The 22,125-nt window shown below is 43.2% G+C and overlaps 2 protein-coding genes across 6 annotated transcripts in view; both read left to right on the forward strand.

Annotated features, from left to right (window-relative positions):
* LOC137541564 (small ribosomal subunit protein eS21-like) overlaps positions 1-22,125 on the forward strand; it is a 235,382-nt gene that overhangs the window by 68,564 nt on the left and 144,693 nt on the right. The window lies entirely within an intron of this gene.
* Positions 1-22,125, forward strand: part of RBBP8NL (RBBP8 N-terminal like) — a 105,454-nt gene that overhangs the window by 66,743 nt on the left and 16,586 nt on the right. For all 4 annotated transcript variants that reach the window (XM_068262890.1, XM_068262889.1, XM_068262891.1 and 1 more), the window contains 7 exons: positions 2,405-2,447; positions 4,185-4,280; positions 6,536-6,648; positions 15,212-15,284; positions 15,462-15,622; positions 17,721-17,806; positions 20,473-20,630. In XM_068262890.1, coding sequence (XP_068118991.1) covers positions 2,405-2,447; positions 4,185-4,280; positions 6,536-6,648; positions 15,212-15,284; positions 15,462-15,622; positions 17,721-17,806; positions 20,473-20,630 — 730 coding nt within the window. The remainder of the gene's footprint in view (positions 1-2,404; positions 2,448-4,184; positions 4,281-6,535; positions 6,649-15,211; positions 15,285-15,461; positions 15,623-17,720; positions 17,807-20,472; positions 20,631-22,125) is intronic.

Genomic DNA, 22,125 nt, shown 5'->3' on the forward strand with positions numbered 1-22,125 from the left:
ATTACATCAGGCTGCCGAGCTTACAGTGCATCCGCATGTCTGGACAATGATTTTGTCGATCTGGGGAAACATTTTGTTTTTCTCAGGTTGATGTTCCACTTTGTGACATCTCTCTCTGTCCCGTGAAGTACACATGTTGTTTATCGAGCAGCAGTCTGTGTCTTGCTTGCAGCCATTGTGCCGTTGCACCAATTATTAACCACGCCTTTGATAAACATGCGAGAGGATTTGACATAATCCTCCTCCTTCACAATATTTACTCCTCTGCACCAGAGGTGATTGTGATGGGTATTGCTTCAACTGCAGTGTGGAGCTGCCCATTCTTGGGGGACAGAGAAACCCTCTAACGGGCTTCTTTATTGAAGACACTCACATCTCCTGTGTTAACCAGAGATGGCTATGATGTGATAATGTGTAGTCCAGCAGCACAAGAGTTAGGAGATGGCTATGATGTGATAATGTGTAGTCCAGCAGCACAAGAGTTAAGAGATGGCTATGATGTGAATATGTGTAGTCCAGCAGCACAAGAGTTAGGAGATGGCTATGATGTTATAATGTGTAGTCCAGCAGCACAAGAGTTAGGAGATGGCTATGATCAGAATCAGAATCAGAATCTTTATTTTCGCCAAGCACGACTGGGTCGTGCCCGGAATTGGTTTTGGCACGTACAGGATGCAAGTAGTATAGGGCACACAGAATACATCAGAAGGATCAACAACACTATATCACACATTTACATACAGAGAAAGCAGGATAGGGCACACAGAAAACATCAGAAGGATCGACAGCACTATATCACACATTACATACAGAGAAAGCATACAATCGAAAAAAACGCGCAATTCTTCTATAATCACAAAATCACGTTATAGTGGGGAGTGCGTGGAGAGAGTTCAGTGAGTTCACAGCTGAGGGGAAGAAGCTGTTTCTGTGTCTGGTGGTCCTGGCGTAGATGGACCGATACCTCCGGCCCAAAGGGAGCTGGCTGAATAACCGGTTTCCTGGGTGTAAGGGGTCATTTGCAATCCTCAAAGCTCTGGAGCGCAGCCTTGAGTGGTAGAGGAGATCCAGAGCAGGTAGAGGTTTACCGATGATTCTCTCTGCTGATCTGATGACTCTCTGTAATTTGTGTCTGTCGCTAGCGGAGGAGCTGGCATACCAGACTAGGATGGAAGAGCAGAGGACAGATTCAATCGTAGCGGAGTAGAAGTTGGTCAGAAGTTTTGGGGACATACCGAACTTCTTCAGTTGGCGGAGAAAGAATAACCTCTGCTGGGCTTTCCTCTGGGTGGTGGAGGTGTTTGCCTTCCATTTCAGGTCGTTGGAGATGATTGTGCCCAGAAGTCGTACACAGGGAACTCTTTCAACTTCTTTGTCATCAATACGGATTGGAGGAGGGGGGTTGGCGTGCTTCCTAAAATCAACAATCATCTCAACAGTCTTTGCCGTGTTTAGGACCAGCCCGTTCTCCCTGCACCATTGGCAGATGCTCTCAACCTGGTGGCGGTACGCTTCCTCATCATTTTTGGTGATGAGGCCGACGATGGTGGTGTCGTCAGCAAATTTGATCACTTTGACGGATTCCGCTGTGGATCTGCAGGCGTTCGTATACAGGGAGAACAGGAATGGCGACAGGACACACCCTTGAGGTGCTCCTGTATTTGTAATCATGATGTGCTAATGTGTAGTCCAGCAGCACAAGAGTTAGGAGATGGGTATGATGTGATGATGTGTAGTCCAGCAGCAGAAGAGTTAGGAGATGGCTATGATGTGAATATGTGTAGTCCAGCAGCAGAAGAGTTGGGAGATGGCTATGATGTGAATATGTGTAGTCCAGCAGCAAAAGAGTAAAGAGATGGGTATGATGTGATGATGTGTAGTCCAGCAGCAGAAGAGTTAGGAGCTGGCTATCATGTGATCATGTGTAGTCCAGCAGCAGAAGAGTTAGGAGCTGGCTATGATGTGAATATGTGTATTCCAGCAGCACAAGAGTTAGGACATGGCTATGATGTGAATATGTGTAGTCCAGCAGCAGAAGAGTTGGGAGATGGCTATGATGTGAATATGTGTAGTCCAGCAGCGAAAGAGTAAAGAGATGGGTATGATGTGATGATGTGTAGTCCAGCAGCAGAAGAGTTAGGAGCTGGCTATGATGTGATCATGTGTAGTCCAGCAGCAGAAGAGTTAGGAGATGGCTATGATGTGATCATGTGTAGTCCAGCAGCAGAAGAGTTAGGAGATGGCTATGAAGTGAATATGTGTAGTCCAGCAGCACAAGAGTTAGGAGATGGCTATGATGTGAATATGTGTAGTCCAGCAGAACAACAGTAAAGAGATGGGTATGCTGTGATGATGTGTAGTCCCGCAGCAAAAGAGCTAAGAAATATGTCTTGCTTTTTTACAGGGATGCAGGCAAAGCTTACAGAGCTGACAATGGAAAAATGTCGGTGAGTATTGAACAAAGTAATGCCTTAGCAATGTACAGCAGGATGCCAACTACCAGTACATAGTGCAAGTATGCCCAGCTTTCTTTTTAGACTGCTGGTTATATATTTTAAAGCCATGTCCCCCAACCCTGTCCTGAAGGCCCACCAACAGTGCATGTTTTATGGAAATCCACAGAAGGAGTTAATCAGCTCTGGTGAGACACTAATTCCTCACCTGTGCATGTTTGTGGTTTCCTGCAAAAGTTGCACCGTTGGTGAGCTTTGGGGACAGAGTTGGGGACTCTGATTTAACCTCTTGCCGGCTGCCTAACGCACATTGGCGGCAGCAGAGAGGCTCTGTTGTTCCTCAGCACCACCATATGACGCCATCTCGCGAAGAGCGCGAGCTCCCGTCACTGTAAAGAGCGGGCCCCAGTGATTAGCCTGCCAGCGGCTGATCAGCGCTGGTAGGCTGTTTTTTATTTATTAACAAAATAAACATTTATATAGCGCTGACATCTTGTGCAGCGCTGTACAGAGTATATTGTCTTGTAACTAACTATCCCTCTTATAGGCGCACAATCTAATCCCTGCCATAGCCATATATCTATGTATGTAGCGAGTGGTGTATGTAACGTAGTCTAGGGCATATTTGGGCAGGATAAAAAAAAATATTTTTTTTTTTACAAAAATGTCAGTATTTTTTTAATAATAAAAATAAAAAAAATAATAATAGCAGTAGCAATCAAATACCTTCAAAAGAAAGATCAATTTGTGAGAAGAAAAGGATGTAAAATTCATTTGGGTGCTAAGTTGTATGACCGAGAAATAAACAGTTAAAGTTGTGAAATGCCGAATTGTAAAAGCTGGCCTGGTCACTGGGGGGGGGGGGGGGGGGGGGGGTATAAACCTCTGGTCCTCAAATGGTTAAAGAATCTCTTCATAATAAGAATGCATCTGTTGCAGGCGGTATCAACTCCCAGCATATTATACATCACATGTATGTTGCCATTAACCATTCCACCCCTGCTGCCTAGCCTTAACCCCAAATCCCCCGCCACCTAACCTTAAAGAGGAACTCCAGTGAAAATAATGTAGTAAAAAAAGTGCTTCATTTTTACCATAATTATGTATAAATGATTTAGTCAGTGTTTGCTCATTGTAAAATCTTTCCTCTCCCCGATTTACAGTCTGACATGTATTACATGGTGACATTTTTACTGTGGGCAGGTTATGTAGCTGCTCCTAGCTGTTTTGGCTGTTAGAGACAGCTGTAAACAGCTATTTCCTGTCTGTGAACCTTGTTACATTGTAACAAACTGCCAAAAGTACCGCGGTACTCAGAGTTTCTTGTGGGAGGGGTTTCAGCACAAAATCAGTCATACAGCGCCCCCTGATGGTCTGTTTGTGAAAAGCATTATATTTCTCATGTAAAATGGGGTATCAGCTACTGATTGGGATAAAGTTCAATTCTAGGTTGGAGTTTCTCTTTAACCCTAATTGTGGCTTTTAGTACTGCCACAATTTTTATCGGCACTCGTCCTGGGCCATTTTTATCTGCTCCGTCCAGAGGTACTGTGAAAATCCTACTTAATGTGGCTGCAGTGGTTTATTTTATCCTCTCATAGTCTCCTCTAGAAATGTATATCCCATCCTCCACTGCTCTTCAGGGTAAACCTACAGAGAAATGCACAACTCCCTTAAGGCTAGAGGAGCGTTTGCACTCTTACAGTTCTGTTGTTTTCTCTCTGATATCAGGGATGCACAGAGGATCGAGGAGCTCTTCTCAAAGAATCACATCTTGCGGGAGCAGCACAAAGTCCTCAATGAAAACATTAAAGTGCTTGAGAACAGGTGAGTAATGTGGAGACACCAAGGTACCCATTCAATTAACTTTTCTCCTGAGTTTGAGAGGTGAAAAAAAGTAATATCAACATTATTTTTAGTAGGTTTTTTTTCCCTTGCTGGGGGCTTTAAGAGTTTATTATTGATAAGATGTGAGAACATGTCCTTGGCGAAAACTCAGGAGAAAAGTTAATTGAATAGAGCCCAGGTATGTCTAATGCTAGTCACATGGAAATCTGATGGGAGATTTCTAAAAAAAATTCTCTACAGTATGTATGTGAACTCACTGCATGAATCTTCTGGAATCAAGTAAATATTTACTCTGGTTTAGCCTCACACTATATATTATGTAATAGAAGGTGATTCAGTCAGGTCCTAGTTTTTTCACATTCTCTGAATGAGCTAACAAACTCATAGAATTCTGCCAGCCACAGCTTCTTCACTGCCATCCACAACTCTTCTTCAGGGCTCCACCTGTCCATTCTTCAAGGTCCGAAAATTATCCTGCACAGTGAACTCCCAGATTTTTTTTCCGACCGGGTGGCATAAAAAAGTAGGCGGGTGGGGTGCGGTGGGGGGGAAGGCTGCATTTTGCAGTCCAAACTAAGGTCTCCAAACACATCTACATTCCTCCGGTCTTTGCATCATGTGATGTAGAGTAGCGAATGATGGGGAAGGGTGTCTCTGGAAATGCCAGCCCATGTCCAGCCAGAGAGTCTGCAGTCAGGACCCACAGTACTGCGAGGTCTGCTACAAGGTCCCAGGGACATCAGTAGCAGACCATTATTAATGAATCAATATTGGTTTATGATCAGTATCAGTTGTGTCTGATGTACACCAAAGAGGGAGAACAAGCACCTTTAAAGAGGACAAGAAAATACCTTCCTTTGAGCCACTAGATATATACCAGATATATAGTATAAACCAGATGAGATAATACAAAAAGTAAAATACTCACAGAGAGGGGTTACCTGAAAGCAAGCTAGTAGAGGATATGACCTTCTTCCGCTCAAGGTAGTAGTCTTTCTGGGGTGTCTGCAGGTGGTCATGCCCCAAAAGTCTTACTATAGTAGTTGGAACTTAGAAGAAACACCAGGAAAAGCCCCACACCAGATCTGCCACACTTTTTAGCCACTGCCCACAATAAGCCACCGCCCACTTCTGTGCTGCCCACACTAAACCACCGCCCACAGGCGCATCGAACATGTCTAAGTAAGCATGGATGCAGCTGCTTGCGCATACCGTCTGCAACTGAAGCTGGCCTCCACACTAAGCTTCTGCTCACAGCTGCACTACCCACACTAAGCCACCATCCACAACTGCTGTACCCACACAAAAGCCATGGCCCACAGATGTGTCTGGGTCCATGCATAGTCACAACCTTAGATTAGTACATAGGATTAGACTAGTACTGGGAGGAGGTCAGGTGGATAGGGAAAGGAGGAACATTAATTGGAAAAAGAGAAAGATAATTTAATAACACGCTTCTTTACAGGCCACAGTTTGTAGTTCAACTGGCCATCACATGATGGCCACAATCACAGTAACCCTTGTTGTCAAACAACCAGGAAGTGCAGCCATGTGGATTTTGTTTTACAACCTTCTGCAGGAACAAACAAGAGGTAGCAGGCAAAGGTACAAAAATACCACGGTCACATAGTCATCTAGGTTGAAAAAAAGAATTGCATCCATCAAGTTTAACCTCATTAGCCTCACTGCTCATCAGACCACAGATGAGAAAACCCACAAGGGAAGAAAGCATGACTGGTATTGTGGTATCACTTTCCAACATTTACTAATCATAGTTGTGGCTGTCCCTCGAAATTTCTTTAGAAGTTGTGAAACTTTCTTTCCTGCATGTGCAATTTGTGGCCTAGACTCGCTTCACTGTGATTTATAGAGGGGGCAGTATACTAGCATCTCATGATTTTATTTCCCAGTTTGCGTGTTTCAAAATTTCTCTTTTTATTTGCTCACCGATTACTTCTCTAGGAGTACATCCAATAATTGGTCCTGCAATCAGCAATGGCTTCAGTGAGGTGCAAACATGCACTCAAAAGACATCAGAACAGTCTTATAGTGCTTTATACAGTATTCATGTGTTAGTGTGTTTAATACTTTAGAGGGTAAATAACATTTGGCTGACAATACCAGTTTAAATGATGTTGATCTAGATTAGAAGATGGTTTGTGTAGCACGTTATATACATTTTTCAGCAAAGGTTTTGCTGGTCAGTGATTGTGGCTATTGGTTGTGTTTTTCAGGTTGCGAGCCGGTCTGTGTGACAGGTGCACAGTGACACAGGAACTGGCCAAGAAGAAGCAGCAAGAGTATGAGAGCTGTCACTTCCATAGTCTGCAGCAGATCTCCTCTCTCAGTGAGTACACGCCACACCAATCCGGGAGGGACAACATCATCTTTAGAGAGGAACTGTATTTAATAAAACTTATTTTTTACAATATTCATTTGTAGATTATTTAGTCAGTGTTTGCCCATTGTAAAATCTTTCCTCTCCCTGATTTACATTCTAAAATGTATCACTGGTGGTGACATCTTTAGTTCTGACAGGCGATCTGTACGGAATGTTCATTACTGAGACTTCTATGCACAGAGGGAGATACTGCTTGCTTGGCAGTTGGAAATAGCCGTTATTTCCCACAATGCAACGAGGTTCACAGATAACAAACTGTCAGGACCATGGTCATGACATCACACTATGGGAGGGGTTTCACCACAATATCAGCCATACAGAACCCCCTGATGATCTATTTGTGAAAAGGAAAAGATTTCTCATGGGAAAAGGGGTATCAGCTACTGATTGGGATGAAGCTACTGTTAGGGATGAGGTTCAGTCCTTGCATCTTTAAGTTGCTCATGCATTACTCAATTTTCCACCAAATGATTAAGCAATCAACTTTATTACGCGATCAACAATAGTGTGGTCGATCAGCTAGTAACCCACATACTGCAAGCGAGATCCTAGTGATTCTCCTTCACTCATCGATTTGAACGATTTTGTGTCTCTATGCTCTGACGCAACAAATCCATTGTGTGCCGATCAAAACCATGTGAGCAGTAGCCGATTCCTGTGTGATCAACCGATATTTTCCATCCTATCCAACTGAATAAATTAGCCGATTCCACCAGATATCTTCCAATTTCCATCGATCAAGCAGAATGGAACATAATAGATTCTCTCCCAATCTGATAAAGTGATCAAAAAGAATGGTCGGTGAAGCAGGAAAATCAGGAAATGTATGGGCACCTTTAAAGGAATACTGTAGGGGGGTCGGGGGAAAATCAGTTGAACTTACCCGAGGCTTCTAATGGTCCCCCGCAGACATCCTGTGCCCTCGCAGCCACTCACCGATGCTCCGGCTCCGCCTCCGGTTCACTTCTGGAATTTCAGACTTTGGCCTCGCTCCCGCTGACATCACCAGGAGTGTATAGCACAAGCCCAGTATGGTCTGTGCCTGCGCAGTACGATCCTGGTGACGTCAGCGGGGACGAGGACACGGCAACGCAGGCTCAGTGGTTTTTAGACTTTAAAATCTGAAATTCCAGAAGTCAACCAGAGGCGGGGCCGGAGCATCGGTAAGTGGCTGCGCGGGTACAGGATGTCTGCGGGGGACCATTAGAAGCCCCGGGTAAGTTCAACTAATTTTCCCCCCACCCCCCTACAGTATTCCTTTAAGAGTCCCGTCTGCTCAACTTTGTTTACCTTTCTTACTAGTCATACAGGGAGCAGGGAAAAGTTAAAACAGCAACATTGTTATACTCTTCACGCCTCATAATAAAATAATAACGTTCAATAACATAATTACATGAATAACAGCGCTCACCAGAAGAAAATGAATCTGATCACTTTAAAACCTTTTGTAAAAAAGCTTTAAAGAGGAACTGTAACCAAGGATTGAACTTCATTCCAATCAGTAGCTGATATTCCCTTTCCAATGAGAAAGCTTTTTCCTTTTCTCTAATAGATCATCAGGGTGGTCTGTATGGCTGATATTGTGGTGAAACCCCTCCCACAGTGTGATGTCATGACCATGGTCCTGACAGTTTGCTGTTTGTGAACCTTGTTGCATGGTGGGAAATAACAGCTTTTTCCAGTATGTCCATATTATTATTATGTATTTATATAGCACTAAAATCTTCCGCAGCACTTTACAGAGCAGATAGTCATGTCACTGACTATCCTCAGAGGAGCTCACAATCTAATCCTACTATAGTCATAGTCTAATGTCCTATATTATTATTATTATTTATTTATTTATATACAGTCCATAAATATTGGGACATTGACACAATTCTAACATTTTTGGCTCTAGACACAACCACAATGGATTGAAAACAAACAAACACGATGTGCTTTAAACCACCCTGGCGTTCTATTAAGATTGCCAGGGTGGCTGCGCAGTAGTATTTTTTGATTTTTTTTTTCAAATCATATAGCTAGCCTAGCGCTAGCTACATGATTCCCCCCTCCCTGCCAAATCCCTCCCACCTTTCCGATCGCCGCCGGCGATCAAACCCATCAGGGCTTCCATTAGGGCTTCTCCCGTCGCCATGGCGATGAATGGAATGACGTCATCGACATAGTGACGTCAGAGGGAGTCCCGATCCAACCCATAGCGCAACCTGGCGGTGATTGGTCAGGCTGCGCAAGGGGTCTGCGGGGGGGCCCTCTTTCACGGCGGGTAGCGGCGCATCGGCGGCGAGCGGCGGCGATCGCGTAAGACATGCGGCTAGCAAAGTGCTAGCTGTGTGTATGACATTTTTTTTTGTGAAAATCGGCCCACCAAGGCCTGAGCAGTCCACCGCGGCGGTCATGGAGGAGCTGAGCTCGTCCACACCGCTAAGGTGGTTAACTGTAGACTGTCAACTTTAATTTGAGGGTATTTACATCCAAAATCAGGTGAACGGTGTAGGAATTACAACAGTTTGCATATGTGTCTCCCACTTGTTAAGGGACAAAAACTAATGGGACAGAATAATAATCATAAATCAAACTATTACTTTTTAATACTTGGTTGCAAATCCTTTGCAATCAATTACAGCCTGAAGTCTGGAACATCACCTGACGCTGGGGTTTCATCCCTGGTGATGCTCTGCTAGGCCTCTACTTCTACTGTCTTTAGTTCCTGCTTGTTCTTGGGGCATTTCCCTTCACTTTTGTCTTCAGCAAGTGAAATGCATGCTGCTCAATCGGATTCCGGTCAGGTGATTGACTTGGCCATTGCATAACATTCCACTTCTTTCCCTTCCAAAACTCTTTGGTTGCTTTTGCAGTATGCTTTTGGGTTCTGCACTGTGAAGCTCCTTCCAATAAGTTCTGAAGCATTTGGCTGAATATGAGCAGATAATATTGCCCAGAACACTTCTGAATTCATCCTGCTATTTTTGTCAGCAGTCACATCATCAACAAGTACAAAAGAACCAGTTCCATTGGCAGCCATACATGCCCACTCCATGACACTACCACCACGCTTCACTGATGAGGCGTTATGCTTAGGATCATTAACAGTTCCTTTCCTTCTTCATAATCTTCTCTTCCCATCACTCTGGTACAAGTTGATCTTGGTCTCATCTGTTCTTAGGATGTTGTTCCAGAACTGTGAAGGCTTCTTTAGATGTCGTTTGGCAAACTCTAATCTGGCCTTTCTGCTTTTGAGGCTCACCAATGGCTTACATCTTGTGGTGAACCCTCTGTATTCACTCTGGTGTAGTCTTCTCTTGATTGTTGACTTTGACACACATACACCTACCTCCTGGAGAGTGTTCTTGATCTGGCCAACTGTTGTGAAGGGTGTTTTCTTTACCAGGGAAAGAATTCTTCTATCATCCACCACAGTTGTTTTCCGTGGTCTTTCGGGTCTTTTGGTGTTGCTTAGCTCACCAGTGTGTACAATACCTTGTTTTTTTCAGCCTAATGATGGCTTGCTTCACTGATAGTGACAGCTCTTTGGATCTCATCTTGAGAGTTGACAGCAACAGATTCCAGATGCGAATAGCACACTTGAAATCAATTCTAGACCTTTTATCTGATCATTGTTATTGTGATAATAAAGGAATAACACACAACTGGCCATGGAACAGCTGAGAAGCCAATTGTCCCATTACTTTCTGCTCCCTTAACAAATGGGAGGCACATATGCAAACTGATGTAATTTCTACACCGTTCACCTGATTTGGAAGTAAATACACTCAAATTAAAGCTGACAGTCTGCAGTTAAAGCACATTATGTTAGTTTCATTTCAAATCTATTGTGGTTTTCTACTGTATAGAGCTCAAAGTGTTAAAATTGTGTCGATGTCCCAATATTTATTGACATGACTGTAGCACTGACATCTTCTGCAGCACTTTACAGAGTACATAGTCATGTCACTGACTGTCCTCAGAGGGTCTCATAATTGAATCCTACCATAGTCATAGAATAATGTCCTACCATATTATTAATATGTATTTATATAGCACTGACATCTTCTGCAGCACTATACAGAGTACATAGTCATGTCACTGACTGTCCTCAGAGGAGCTCACAATCTAATCCTACCATAGTCATAGTCTAATGTCCTTCCATATCATTATTATGTATTTATATAGCACTGACATCTTCTGCAGCACTTTATCCATCGTAGTCTAGGGCCAATTTTTAGGGGGAAGTCAATTAACTTCTGTATGTTTTTGGCGTGTGGGAGGAAACCAGATTGCCTGGAGGAAACCCACACAGACACAGCAAGATCATACAAACTTTGTGCAGATAGTGCCCTGGCTGGGATTCGAAAGTGCTAACACTCAAGGCGAGAACACTAACCACTGTGGCACTGTGCCCTCCATATGCTGGCACTGTCCAGAGCACTGAACACTTGTAGTGTGGACTGAGAAAGTGGTTGCTTTGGGTAACACCCACAGTTCTCTTTCATTGGGAAATAATGAAATAATAGCTAGGCTGCTTCTCAGCCATCCCATTGGCCTGTACAAGTGGCCTGTTGTGGAGCACAGATATATAATAGCACACTGATACTTCACACAAAGGAGTATTGTGAGTGAAGGGAATGTCACTAGACTTCCTTGTTCCCGGTTCCTGCAATGAGCGATAGCCGAACATGACCCCACGGCTGCTATACATTGTACCAGATGTATAAAATAGATGTCAGATAGCCTGGCATGGGTCCTGCAAGCCATCAATCGCTCCCCAATCCAAGTACGATCAGGCGATAGTAATCAATATTATCACCTTGTCCATGCAGACTCAATTAGATTTCAGTTGAATTCTGATCGAGAGTCAATTCACAAGACCAGACCAGAACATGTATATCATGCTTTTCTCCTGTCGGAATCAAATCGCCAGAGCTGCAGCCACTAGGTCGCGCTCTACAGGCAGTAGCAGTGTTAGGGAGTCTTGCCCAATGTCTCCTCACTAAATAGGTGCTGGCTTACTGAACAGGAAGTACCGAGATTTGAACCTGGGTCGCCTGTGTGAGAAGCAGAGCCCTTAGATACACTGAAGCGAAATAAAAAAATTACCGTATGTTAATATAAATTGGGTGTGTAGTACGGATAATTACTAGAAGATTAGTAGCAAAGAAAATATTCTCATATTTTTATTTTCAGTTATATGGTGTTTTTTATAACATTGCATCATTCTCTAATATTTGCAGTTTACACACTACTTGGCATTCTAAATTATTTTACAGAGCAGTCTTGTGAACTATTGACCTGTCCTCTGGAGAGAAAAAGAAGAAACAATGACTGACAGTTGAGATAACAAGCTTCAGAAGACAGAGCTATCTGCGACTTTGAAAGTCATGGAGCTCAATGCCTCTTTTGCATAGATAACTGGAGTTTCTTAACTCTTCCTGTACTGGAAACAATATTAGACTTGTGTCTCTGTTCCTAATGTTTTTTTTTTTAGCTTTACTGCACATACAAATCATTATATTATATTTTTTTTTCGCTTCAGTGTCTCTTTAAAGAGACCCCGAGACGAGCTACCTACCAGTTTTATCCATACCTGGGGCTTCCTCCAGCCCCATCAGCCTGGATCACGCCCACGCCGTCGTCCTTCGCTGCCTCTGTCCGGGTCCCGTCTTTTCGTCCAGTCGGCGCAAGCGTAGTGCGCTCCCTCCGTACTGCGCAGGCGCATGCGTACAGAGCCGGAGAGAGCCCCTGTGCATGCGGAAGACTGGTCGCATCCGGCGGATGTGACGGGACCCGGTACCAGCGATAGAGGCAGTGGAGAACGGCGGCGTGGGAGCGATCCAGGCTTATGGGGGAAGCCCCAGGTATGTATGAAATATTTTCCTATTTTTTAATATGCTCCGTCTCTGGTTCCGTTTAACCAGTACGCTATTCAGCCACTGCTAGCAATGTACCAATCAATGCTATACAACACTAAGCAGCCATCAATGAGGATTTTCCAATTTGCCCAGTCACCATTTTGATTATTCGAAAATTGATTAGGAGTTGATGAGTCAGGCATGCTGGTAGGAAACGATTTCTGGCAGATTTTGGTGACATGATCTAACTGTCTAGCTCAAAGGCCTGTACACACTAAATTAAAGTTATGAAAGAAACAGAGGCGCCAACAGGATAAAAATGATGCCAATTAAAACCAAATAAAATGTGGGCGGCACTGGCGCCACGCTAGTGCTGACAACTACTTGGTTGCTCCTGCTTTCTATGTGTTTTGCCTGATGAAGCGGGCTTGTGTCCCGTGAAACGCGTTGCAGATTAATTGTTTTTGGGAGCTTGAAATTGATTCAAATTTTTTATCTTTTACCATATACAGTGGTTGGTTGTTTTTGTAGGGGAGGCAAATCCACCAGTGCCGCCCACATTTTATTTGGTTTTAATTGGCATCATTTTTATCCTGTTGGCGCCTCTGTTTCTTTCATTACATGATCATCCACCTGGTGGATAGGTGTGGACACCTTTTTTCCTTCTATACAGAGAGCGACTTTTTAGCCTGAGCGGGGACAGGCCTAATCTCCCCGTCCGTGCTATAAGTGGTTGCCTGAACGTGGCAACCCACACTTGTGAGTATATCTCTATTATTCTCATTTGACGTCAACTGATTTTACAATATTACACTATCGGGGGCTCTCGATTGTTCTTTTCTTCTCTCCCTACTAAATTAAAGTTGTTTGAGACAGCCAATAACGACCCCTCTAGCCGATAATCTGGTGTGTATACAGCAGCCCCAGCTGCAGCCCGGTAAGTGATCAACTTGGTGACGGGTAATAGCTTTGTACTTGCCTCTCACCTACCCCCTTTATTGTTTGAGGTGTAAAAAACACAGTGTTATACGTCAAAGAGAACAATAAAATGTAACTTTTATTGTATACATTTATAAAAGTGCCTGCTTTATACAGATATACAAATACTGTTATGGGAAAGGGGTACGGTCAAATGCATAGACCATTAGTATTTAGTATTTCATTATTAGTTTGCATATGTAGTAGGTCTATCCTTTTTACCCAGAGTAAGTTAAATTAATTACTAACACATCACCCCACCACAAGCCTACATTTTTCACCCCACAAGAAAAAAAGGGCTTCATCATCATAGAAAATAAAAAATCTGCATCATAGCCTCACAAGCATTAGCCTGCACAGATAGCCTTGAGGCTATGATCCAGATTTTTTATTTTCTATTATGTTGCATTGTTATAGCATTGTAAAGCACTGTCACGATCTGTTCCTACTGGTGATATTTGTGAACTAATTGCATGGACTTCGTCTGTTCACCTGCAGATGTCCAATCTCACTCCAAGAACATTTTGTAATTCTCATGAAGTTCTCTCTGCCCACCAGCAGAGATCTCTGTATTCAAGAACTGTGTCTCTGCATTCTTGGAAGATGTCACATGACCATCCTGCCCAGTGTATAAGTCCAGCTTCTGCCCAAGAGCCTGTGTTCTGGTCACTGCTCCGGTTACCTGATACTTGTTTCCTGTTTCCTCATACCTGTTACCTGTTTTCCTGATTGTTTGACTCCCTGGTGTATGATACTGGCTGGGCCCGACTATTCTATTGCTTACTGATTGTATTGCTTGACATCCTGGTATCTGATCTCGGCTTGTATGACTAACCAATTGCCTGCTGCATTTTGTCCTATGCCTGAGTGTATATTATCTTATGTATATATATACTTGTTAGTTAGACAAGCTAGATAGGGTTTGGGGGTTCAGTGTGTGTGTGTGTGTGTGTGTGTGTGCGTGCGTGCGTGCGTGCGTGCGTGCGTGCGTGCGTGCGTCCTGCAATTGTATTGCCAGTTTGCAATCATATTGCTACTTGTACAGTTCATATTGCTACTTGTACAGTTCATATTGCTACTTGTACAGTTCATATTGCTACTTGTACAGTTCACGTGAATACGCTTGTATTTATGTTCATGCACCAATTGCATTATCACCTGTATATATCTTGCACTTTGTAAATAAACCTTCCCTTATTTCACTTTTACCCCTGGTTTGGACTTCAGTATTTCTGCAATTAGTGACAAACCACATTCAGTGCAAATCTGTAGTCACTGCACGTTACAAGCACTTTGCACTTTGTATTTCCCCCTGACAAAGCACCTTTTTCTTACAGGGTGAAACATGTTGTGTTTTGGTGGGGTGATGTGTTAATAATTAGTTCAACTCAGTCTGGGTAAAAGGGATAGAGTAGATCTACTACATATACAAGCTAATAATGAGATACGAATGGTCTATGCATTTGATATTTACCCTTTTCCCAGAATAGTATTTGTATATTTGTATATGCAGGCACTTTTTACATTTATATAGTAAAAGTTATGTTTTACTGTTCTCTTTCAAGTATAACACTGCTTTTGTACTAGAATCAGGTTCTGTTTGTAATTGTTTGAGGTGAGAATTAGTACTTTATTTGGGATTTTTACTTTCTTTACTAACTCGCTACTGTTTATTTCAGCCAATGAAATCAATATTCTGAAAGAGGAGAACAAAGCTCTGCTGGATGAGCTGAGGAAGTTTAAGTGTTTGGAGTAAGTGTTGAATCTTCATAAATCCACATTCCGTACAACTGTTACTGCTGCTTGCCAAGGCATTGTTTGTTCTTCTCCTCTTTCGCATTACAGTTTCACTTCCTCCTCCTGCTTTCCTTTCACTCTCGCCAACATGTGATGCTCCTTTCAATTTAATGACTTGTCCCTTTTTCCTAGGATGGAGAGGAGCAGATCTAGAAGCAACACCCCTGAAAATGACTCCACCCCAGAGGTACAGCACCCAGCTCTGCCCTGCACAAATGCCAAAATCAGCCCAGAAAAGACGAGTAAAGATGGGGAATCCAAGGAGTACATTTCAGATTATCACATGCCAGAAGGTCAGTTATAGCTCTGCATCAGGTTTACCAATGAGGGATCCTGGATTCTCACTGAACGCAGTCCTCAGGGTTTACAACCAGGGTGGGGTTAACATCCCAGGAGCCTATAGGAAAAAAAAACGATCCAGAGCCTTCAGCCCCACACATCACTACATCTCAGAGACATATCTAGGGAAAACCACAACTATGGCTAACACTAAAATCCGCCCAGGCACCATCAAAAAATGTAAGATCTAGTTTCAGTTGAGCTGCTTGTATTCAAGTTCAAGCGAAGCATGGCCTGTAAGAATGAAGCATGGCAATAGGTCAGCGTCTACATATCCCCAAATAAAAATTAGGCAGCTTGTCCCCCCAAATAATGTAGCCAGGCAGAAGAATCCCCCAGATAAAAAGTAGAAACTATATTGGGATGCTATGGATCAGCACCCCCAGTAAGAGAAGCCCATGGCAAATGCCATGCCTGCACCCCTGTAGATTCGCCTACACAGCACAACCCATGCCAGTGCTGAGTTTATGTATTACATACAATACATTATAACTTAGTAAATGCCTGGTCATGTAAGAAAACTTCCTGTCGTAATCATACCCATGCTGAAAGATGGCTTTAATAAACCCATCGATGACACACATAATAGCTGCTAAATGTATGCTGAAAAATGCGATCGCATCGCACCAATGTTTAGGAGTATCTGCCTGTGGGTAGCTATGTTAGAACATTACAATATGGAGACTCTGTCCAAATGACAAATGACATTTATATTGCGCTTTTCTCCTGGCGGACTCAAAGCGCTTAAGCTGCAGCCACTAGGGCGCGCTCTATAAGTGGTAGCAGTGATAGTGAGTCTTGCCCAAGGTTTCTTCACTGAATATGTGCTCATTTCCTGAACAGGAAGAGACGAGATTTGACCCCAGGTCACCTATGTCAGGGGCAGAACCCTTAACCAGTACACTATGCAGAGAAGACAAGTTATTTATTAAAGAAAACCTGAAGTAACTAATGAAAAAATTAACATACCTTAGTAGACCTGTAATTGTCCTGAACATTTGCACAGGTAATGACGTATTTTACTGCTAGAATGTAAAGCACGTCTTCCTGTTAAACCACTCTGAATAACTTTTTTGAGTGTACAATGCACGTAATGGATTCTCTTCATGAACAACTTCAATAAAACATGTTTCTGGAGGAAAAATAATATTTACCGCACTAGCGGGAAGTCTCTGGATGGTCCAGCGGCTTCCCCGCTCCTTTACAGCCCACCATTCCAGTACAGAGTCCCTCTATTGGTGGATAATGCACTGCATCTGGACTGGGCATGCACGAGGTCTGTGCAAGCCAATGCCTGGTGGTAAAAAGCACGGGCGAGTGTTGACCTTGCACATGCCCAATCTCAGGGACATAACTATCCAGCAATCTACCCACCCTACAAAATTCAGCCGTCCCCTCCCCACATGGTGCGTTCTTGCAGAGTAGCATAGTAGCGCATATTCATTCTACACCTCGTTGAAGCGGCAGGACAGGTCCTCTTCACTTCCTTTTCAGTACAACCCTCGTGCAGTCAATCACCTACGACACTGCAAGCTGCTAGATGACTGGCTGCATGGCAACTACACTGAAGAGGAAGTGAAGAGGAACTGTTCTACCACCAGAATGAGGTACAGTATGAAGATCCGCTACCATGCTACCCCCTCAGTACCCAGTGTAATTCCATGTTATTATCCATGTGTATTTTCGTCCTTGGTAAAAAATGTGATTGCTAAAATGTACGCCATTTTGAGGTTAAACAGATAACAAGGTCAAGTTTACAGTTTCCCCTAACCTAGGCCAACTTTCATGTGGCTCCCCATCCTTACTATGCCACTGCCACTGTGTCCACTGTCACTATGCCACTGTGTCCACTGTCACTATGCCATTGTTACTGTAACCACTGTCACTATGCCACTGTCACTGTGTCCACTATCACTATGCCACTGCCACTGTGTCAACTGTCACTATGCCATTGTCACTATCACCACTGTCACTGTGTCCACTGTCACTATGCCACTGCCACTGTGTCCACTGCTAGATGTGCTCACCGAGTTTCCACTCTTCTCATTACAGACACATCATCTGCTGCTGTCCTGAAATTGTCTCCGGTGGTGAAGAGCCTGCAGACTGCGGGTCATGATACTCGGCAAGCTGAAATGGTATGTGTCAGGAACTGCTAGTCTCTGCCGGCTGCCTGGACTATATGGGACCAGGAACAGCTATCCAATTGTTGTAGAATTTGATGCAGATTTGCATTCTAAAGGACACCAAAGCAAATGAGGGGCAATAACGAAAAAATATGAGAGGATAAAACCTTCAGTAACATATAAATTGGACAAGCCAAAGCCTCCTCTGATGAATAACGCATTTGTCCCTACATTATAATGCCTCTCTGCTGTTAGGGCTTGACTGACACTACTTAGTAGAAAACGGCTTCAGACTTTTTGGGTAAAGAACCAGTAATTAACCAGCTAGTCGGTGACTAGCGTCTGATAGGTACGCCACTCCTGATAACCAAATGGACAGTTGCAAAATACAGACACAGCACCCAAAAGGCTGTATGCAGCAACAAGCTGTATTGGAGCTTAATGGACCAACACTACGCCCATATGCAATTCACTTTTTCACCCGAATTTTCTCCTAGGAGATAATTTTTCATTTTCGATTTAAAATAACTTTCCTGAACCTCTCAACTATAAAAGTACCAAAAAGTAGGTGAAAAGGTACTATCAAAATTATTTTGAGCAGGTTCTTGCTTTTTGGTGGCTTAAAAGGCATTTTATTGACAAGTTAAAAAATATCACCTAGGAGAAAACTCAGGAGAAAAAGTGAATTGCATAGGGGCCCACATGTTTTGGGCACGCAAAATATGTAGTGTGTGTGTCTATTAAGCTCCAATACAGCTTGTTGCTGCACATAGCCTTTTGGGTGCTGTGTCCTTATATCGCAATTTACACTTCTTAGTGTTGCTGCCATAAAATGTACTCATACTTGCCATACCGTGTGCCGAAGGTACAAATCGAAATAAGGGCCTAGACCACTCTTACATCTCAGGTACTGAACTCCAGTCCTCTAGGTCCATATTCATTCCAGGACATTATTGGTTTGTAACTTGCTTCCAATATTGTTGCCTGATGGAGCGTGCTGTGGACCTGCAAAACATGTTGCAGCCCCCCCTTTCTTTTTTGGAGTAAAAAGAAATAAAACAAATATTGTTTGTCAATATTTATCTGTCGAGTCTTGTGGGGAGGTAAGTCCACCACTACCCCCTCAATTTTATTGCATTTTCAATCAATTTATTTTAAACTTGCTGGCGCCTCTGTTCTTCTACAAACATATTCCTGCCGGCGTTTAGGATGGACTGAGAAATGGAGAAATGTGTTCTACCTGATTAAGTCTCATCAATTATTCTGAGCAGTACCAAAAATGTGTGAGGACCTCGGCCCTTGAGGAATGGAATGTGACATCCCTGTCTTACATGGGACTTTCATTTCTACATGTCATCCAACCCAGGGGCAAACCTAGGATTTTCAAGGAGGGATTCCTGAAAGGTAATCCTCAACCACGCACAATACAGTATAATAATATGGTAGGACATCATGCTGGGTACACCCAATGCAATTTCCTGTCCGACTGACAGGATCTGACGATTATTTCCTAAATGTCCGATCTGCTCCCGATGGACAACGGGATCGATCAGGAACAGTTTGGATACAGATAATATGAGGACAGTCGACATTGCTATTGAAGGGGAGAGCATTCACACAGCAGGGCACAGGGCTGTGCTCATATCAGACTCTGTCTGTACACACACTGCTGCTCCATGCTTTGTACACACACTGCTGCACCATCCAAAGTCAACTGTAGCAGGGAAAGAAAGGGGGCAGTGCTGTGAGCTGCAGGACACCTGCAGATATTTTGGTGTCTCAACTTGTGCCTGTCCTCAGACACTGCACCGGCCCTGGTCTGAGGGGAAATTCTGAGCAGCTGTAATCCCCCCCTGTGTTTGCCTATGCAACCCCCAGTGTGGGCACCCAAGATGCAAGTAGTAGCACTCGCTTTGGTTTGCCCAAGACAGGAACAGGTTGCGTAGATCATCCCATCAGAAAGGTGAGCATGGGCCCATGATTGTGGGGCTTCATGAGTTCCAGGGACGGATTAAAATGCACCTAAGTTAAAAAAACAAAAACAAAAAACAAAGCTAGATACCTCATTAGATGGAATATTCTGGGTGGTCCAGAGGCTTCTCGGATTCTTGTAGATTGCACCTTTCAAGCAAAGGGCCCCTCTTCATTCTTCTGGCAGAGCTCCCAGCTGTGGACGATATGAACGTATGCAGACTGGGCATGCGCGAGTAAGGTCTGAGCATGCCCAGTAGAATGAAGCCGCTCGTACTCCGCTTTTTTCCTCTGCTGCTCATGTGCAAACCTTACTTGCGCATGGGGCGTCTATAATTATGTTGTAGAATATAGGAGGGGCAACCCAGGGAGAAAGCATGGTAAAGAAAAGATGAAAGAGGCCATAAAAAAGCAGGAAAGAAAGGGAAAATGTCCAGACAGACCCCAGAGTTCTCTGTCCGCCACCAAACCCGATTTCATTGTAAGATGGAAGGGATTTTCCAAGGTTGAATGTCTATTTAATCAATACCTGTGGCTGTCAAATTTAATTCATATCATTAATTAACATTTTACCTAAATTTAGAAGTTAAACTATGTTCTCTAGCTGTGTGCAATGTTAACATTTGGGAAGCAGTGCCATCTCTTCAGACCTATTCATGTAGTCTTCTGTTCTAACTCTAACACTAAGGTTTTTTTTCTGGTTCTAGACTATGTCGGGGGTACAGAAAGTTCTCTTGAGTAATCATAACCAGCAGAGAATTTCCAACCAGCTTCATGGAACAATTGCTGTGATGAGAGCTGGAGCCAAGAGTGGGCACCTCATGTACCCATCACCCCTTCATAAACGCAGCTCCTGCAATGACCTGTAAGTCAGATGTAACCTACTGAGCCTTGACACTGCATTCAGAGGTACAACGCTAAAGGTGCTCACATTTCTCGATATTGCAGCCCTATCGACCTTCTGATTCGATCATTTAATCGGAAGAGAATCAGTGCCACAACATGCCTGCCGATCGATCTTTCAATTAACCATTTCAGCCCGCCGGTAATTTTCACTTCCTATTCATTCGCCAATAACTTTATCACTAATTATCACAAATAATTGATCTATATCTTGTTTTTCTTTGGGTGGTACACTTTGCTAAGAATTATTTTTTTCTAAATGCATTTTCACAGGAATATTAAAGTGAACCTCCAGACTAAAAATCTACTCAGCAGCACTGAAAAGGCTTGGTTTTTGTTTAACAGTTTCACAGCATCAGAACTTTGTTTTTCTTACATAAGCCTTATTTTTTGCTGCACAAAAGCTAAGCTCCGCCCCATCAAAGAAAACTGCCCGGGCTTTTTTCCCCTGATGCTGTGCAAAGCATGATGGGATTTCCTATGTTGTTATTCACGTTGCCTAGCAACTGGGAGGGGTGATCAGCACACAGGGCAGTTGGAACTGTGTCTCATGCTCCCTGTCACCTCCTTTCAACCAAAAAGATGGCTCCCCTCATGAAATCAAACATTTGCCTGTTCTTTTAAAACAGGGTGGGTAATAGATTATATTTTATTTAACATAACTAATGTAACTTAATGACAGTATGTTTGTTTAGGCTGAAGTTCCTCTTTAAGCACTTTTACGTCCAGGAGGCCATGTGCGCCTCCGCTCGCTCCCGCGGCCGATCGCACGCGTGCACACGCGCTCCCGGCCACGGATCGTTAGCCCAGAAATCAATGAATCGGGCTATGGTGCCCGATCACTGATTCCTCTCGGAAGCTTCGCTTTTTCTGGCTCTTGCGCCCCCATGCGTCCCTCTAAGCGTATATGTTACGCTTAGAGTGACGTCATGTAAACAAACTCATGGCTGCCATCTTGTGGCCAAAAAGTAAAACTACAACTAAATGTAAAAAAAAATAAAAATGCACATATATTTACCCCAAACAAATACTATTTACATCCCACCCTCCCAAAAATACCCAAATAAAATGTTTAATATAAAAAAAAAACAAAAAACATTACAATAAAAAAAACACATGTAAATATTTCCCTAAGGGTCTAAACTTTTTAAATATCAGTGTAAAGATGAAATATTCAATAGATCAATAACTTGTGATAACTTAAGTAGTGATAAAGTTATTAGCGCATGAATGGGAGATGAAAATTGCTCTGATGCATAAGGTGAAAAATCCCAGCGGCTGAAATGGTTAATTTTAAATGTAATAATGTGTTTTTATTTAATTGAAAAATGTATGTAGATGTAGTTTTACTATTTGGCCACAAGATGGCCACAGTCAAAAAATGTTTTGTGTGGTTTGTCATGTTGGTCATGTGGTTGTGTGCATGTTGGATGTGTGTATGAGCCTTTTAGACCTAA

Source organism: Hyperolius riggenbachi, chromosome 12 (genome assembly GCF_040937935.1).
Source record: "Hyperolius riggenbachi isolate aHypRig1 chromosome 12, aHypRig1.pri, whole genome shotgun sequence".
NCBI lineage: Eukaryota > Metazoa > Chordata > Amphibia > Anura > Hyperoliidae > Hyperolius > Hyperolius riggenbachi.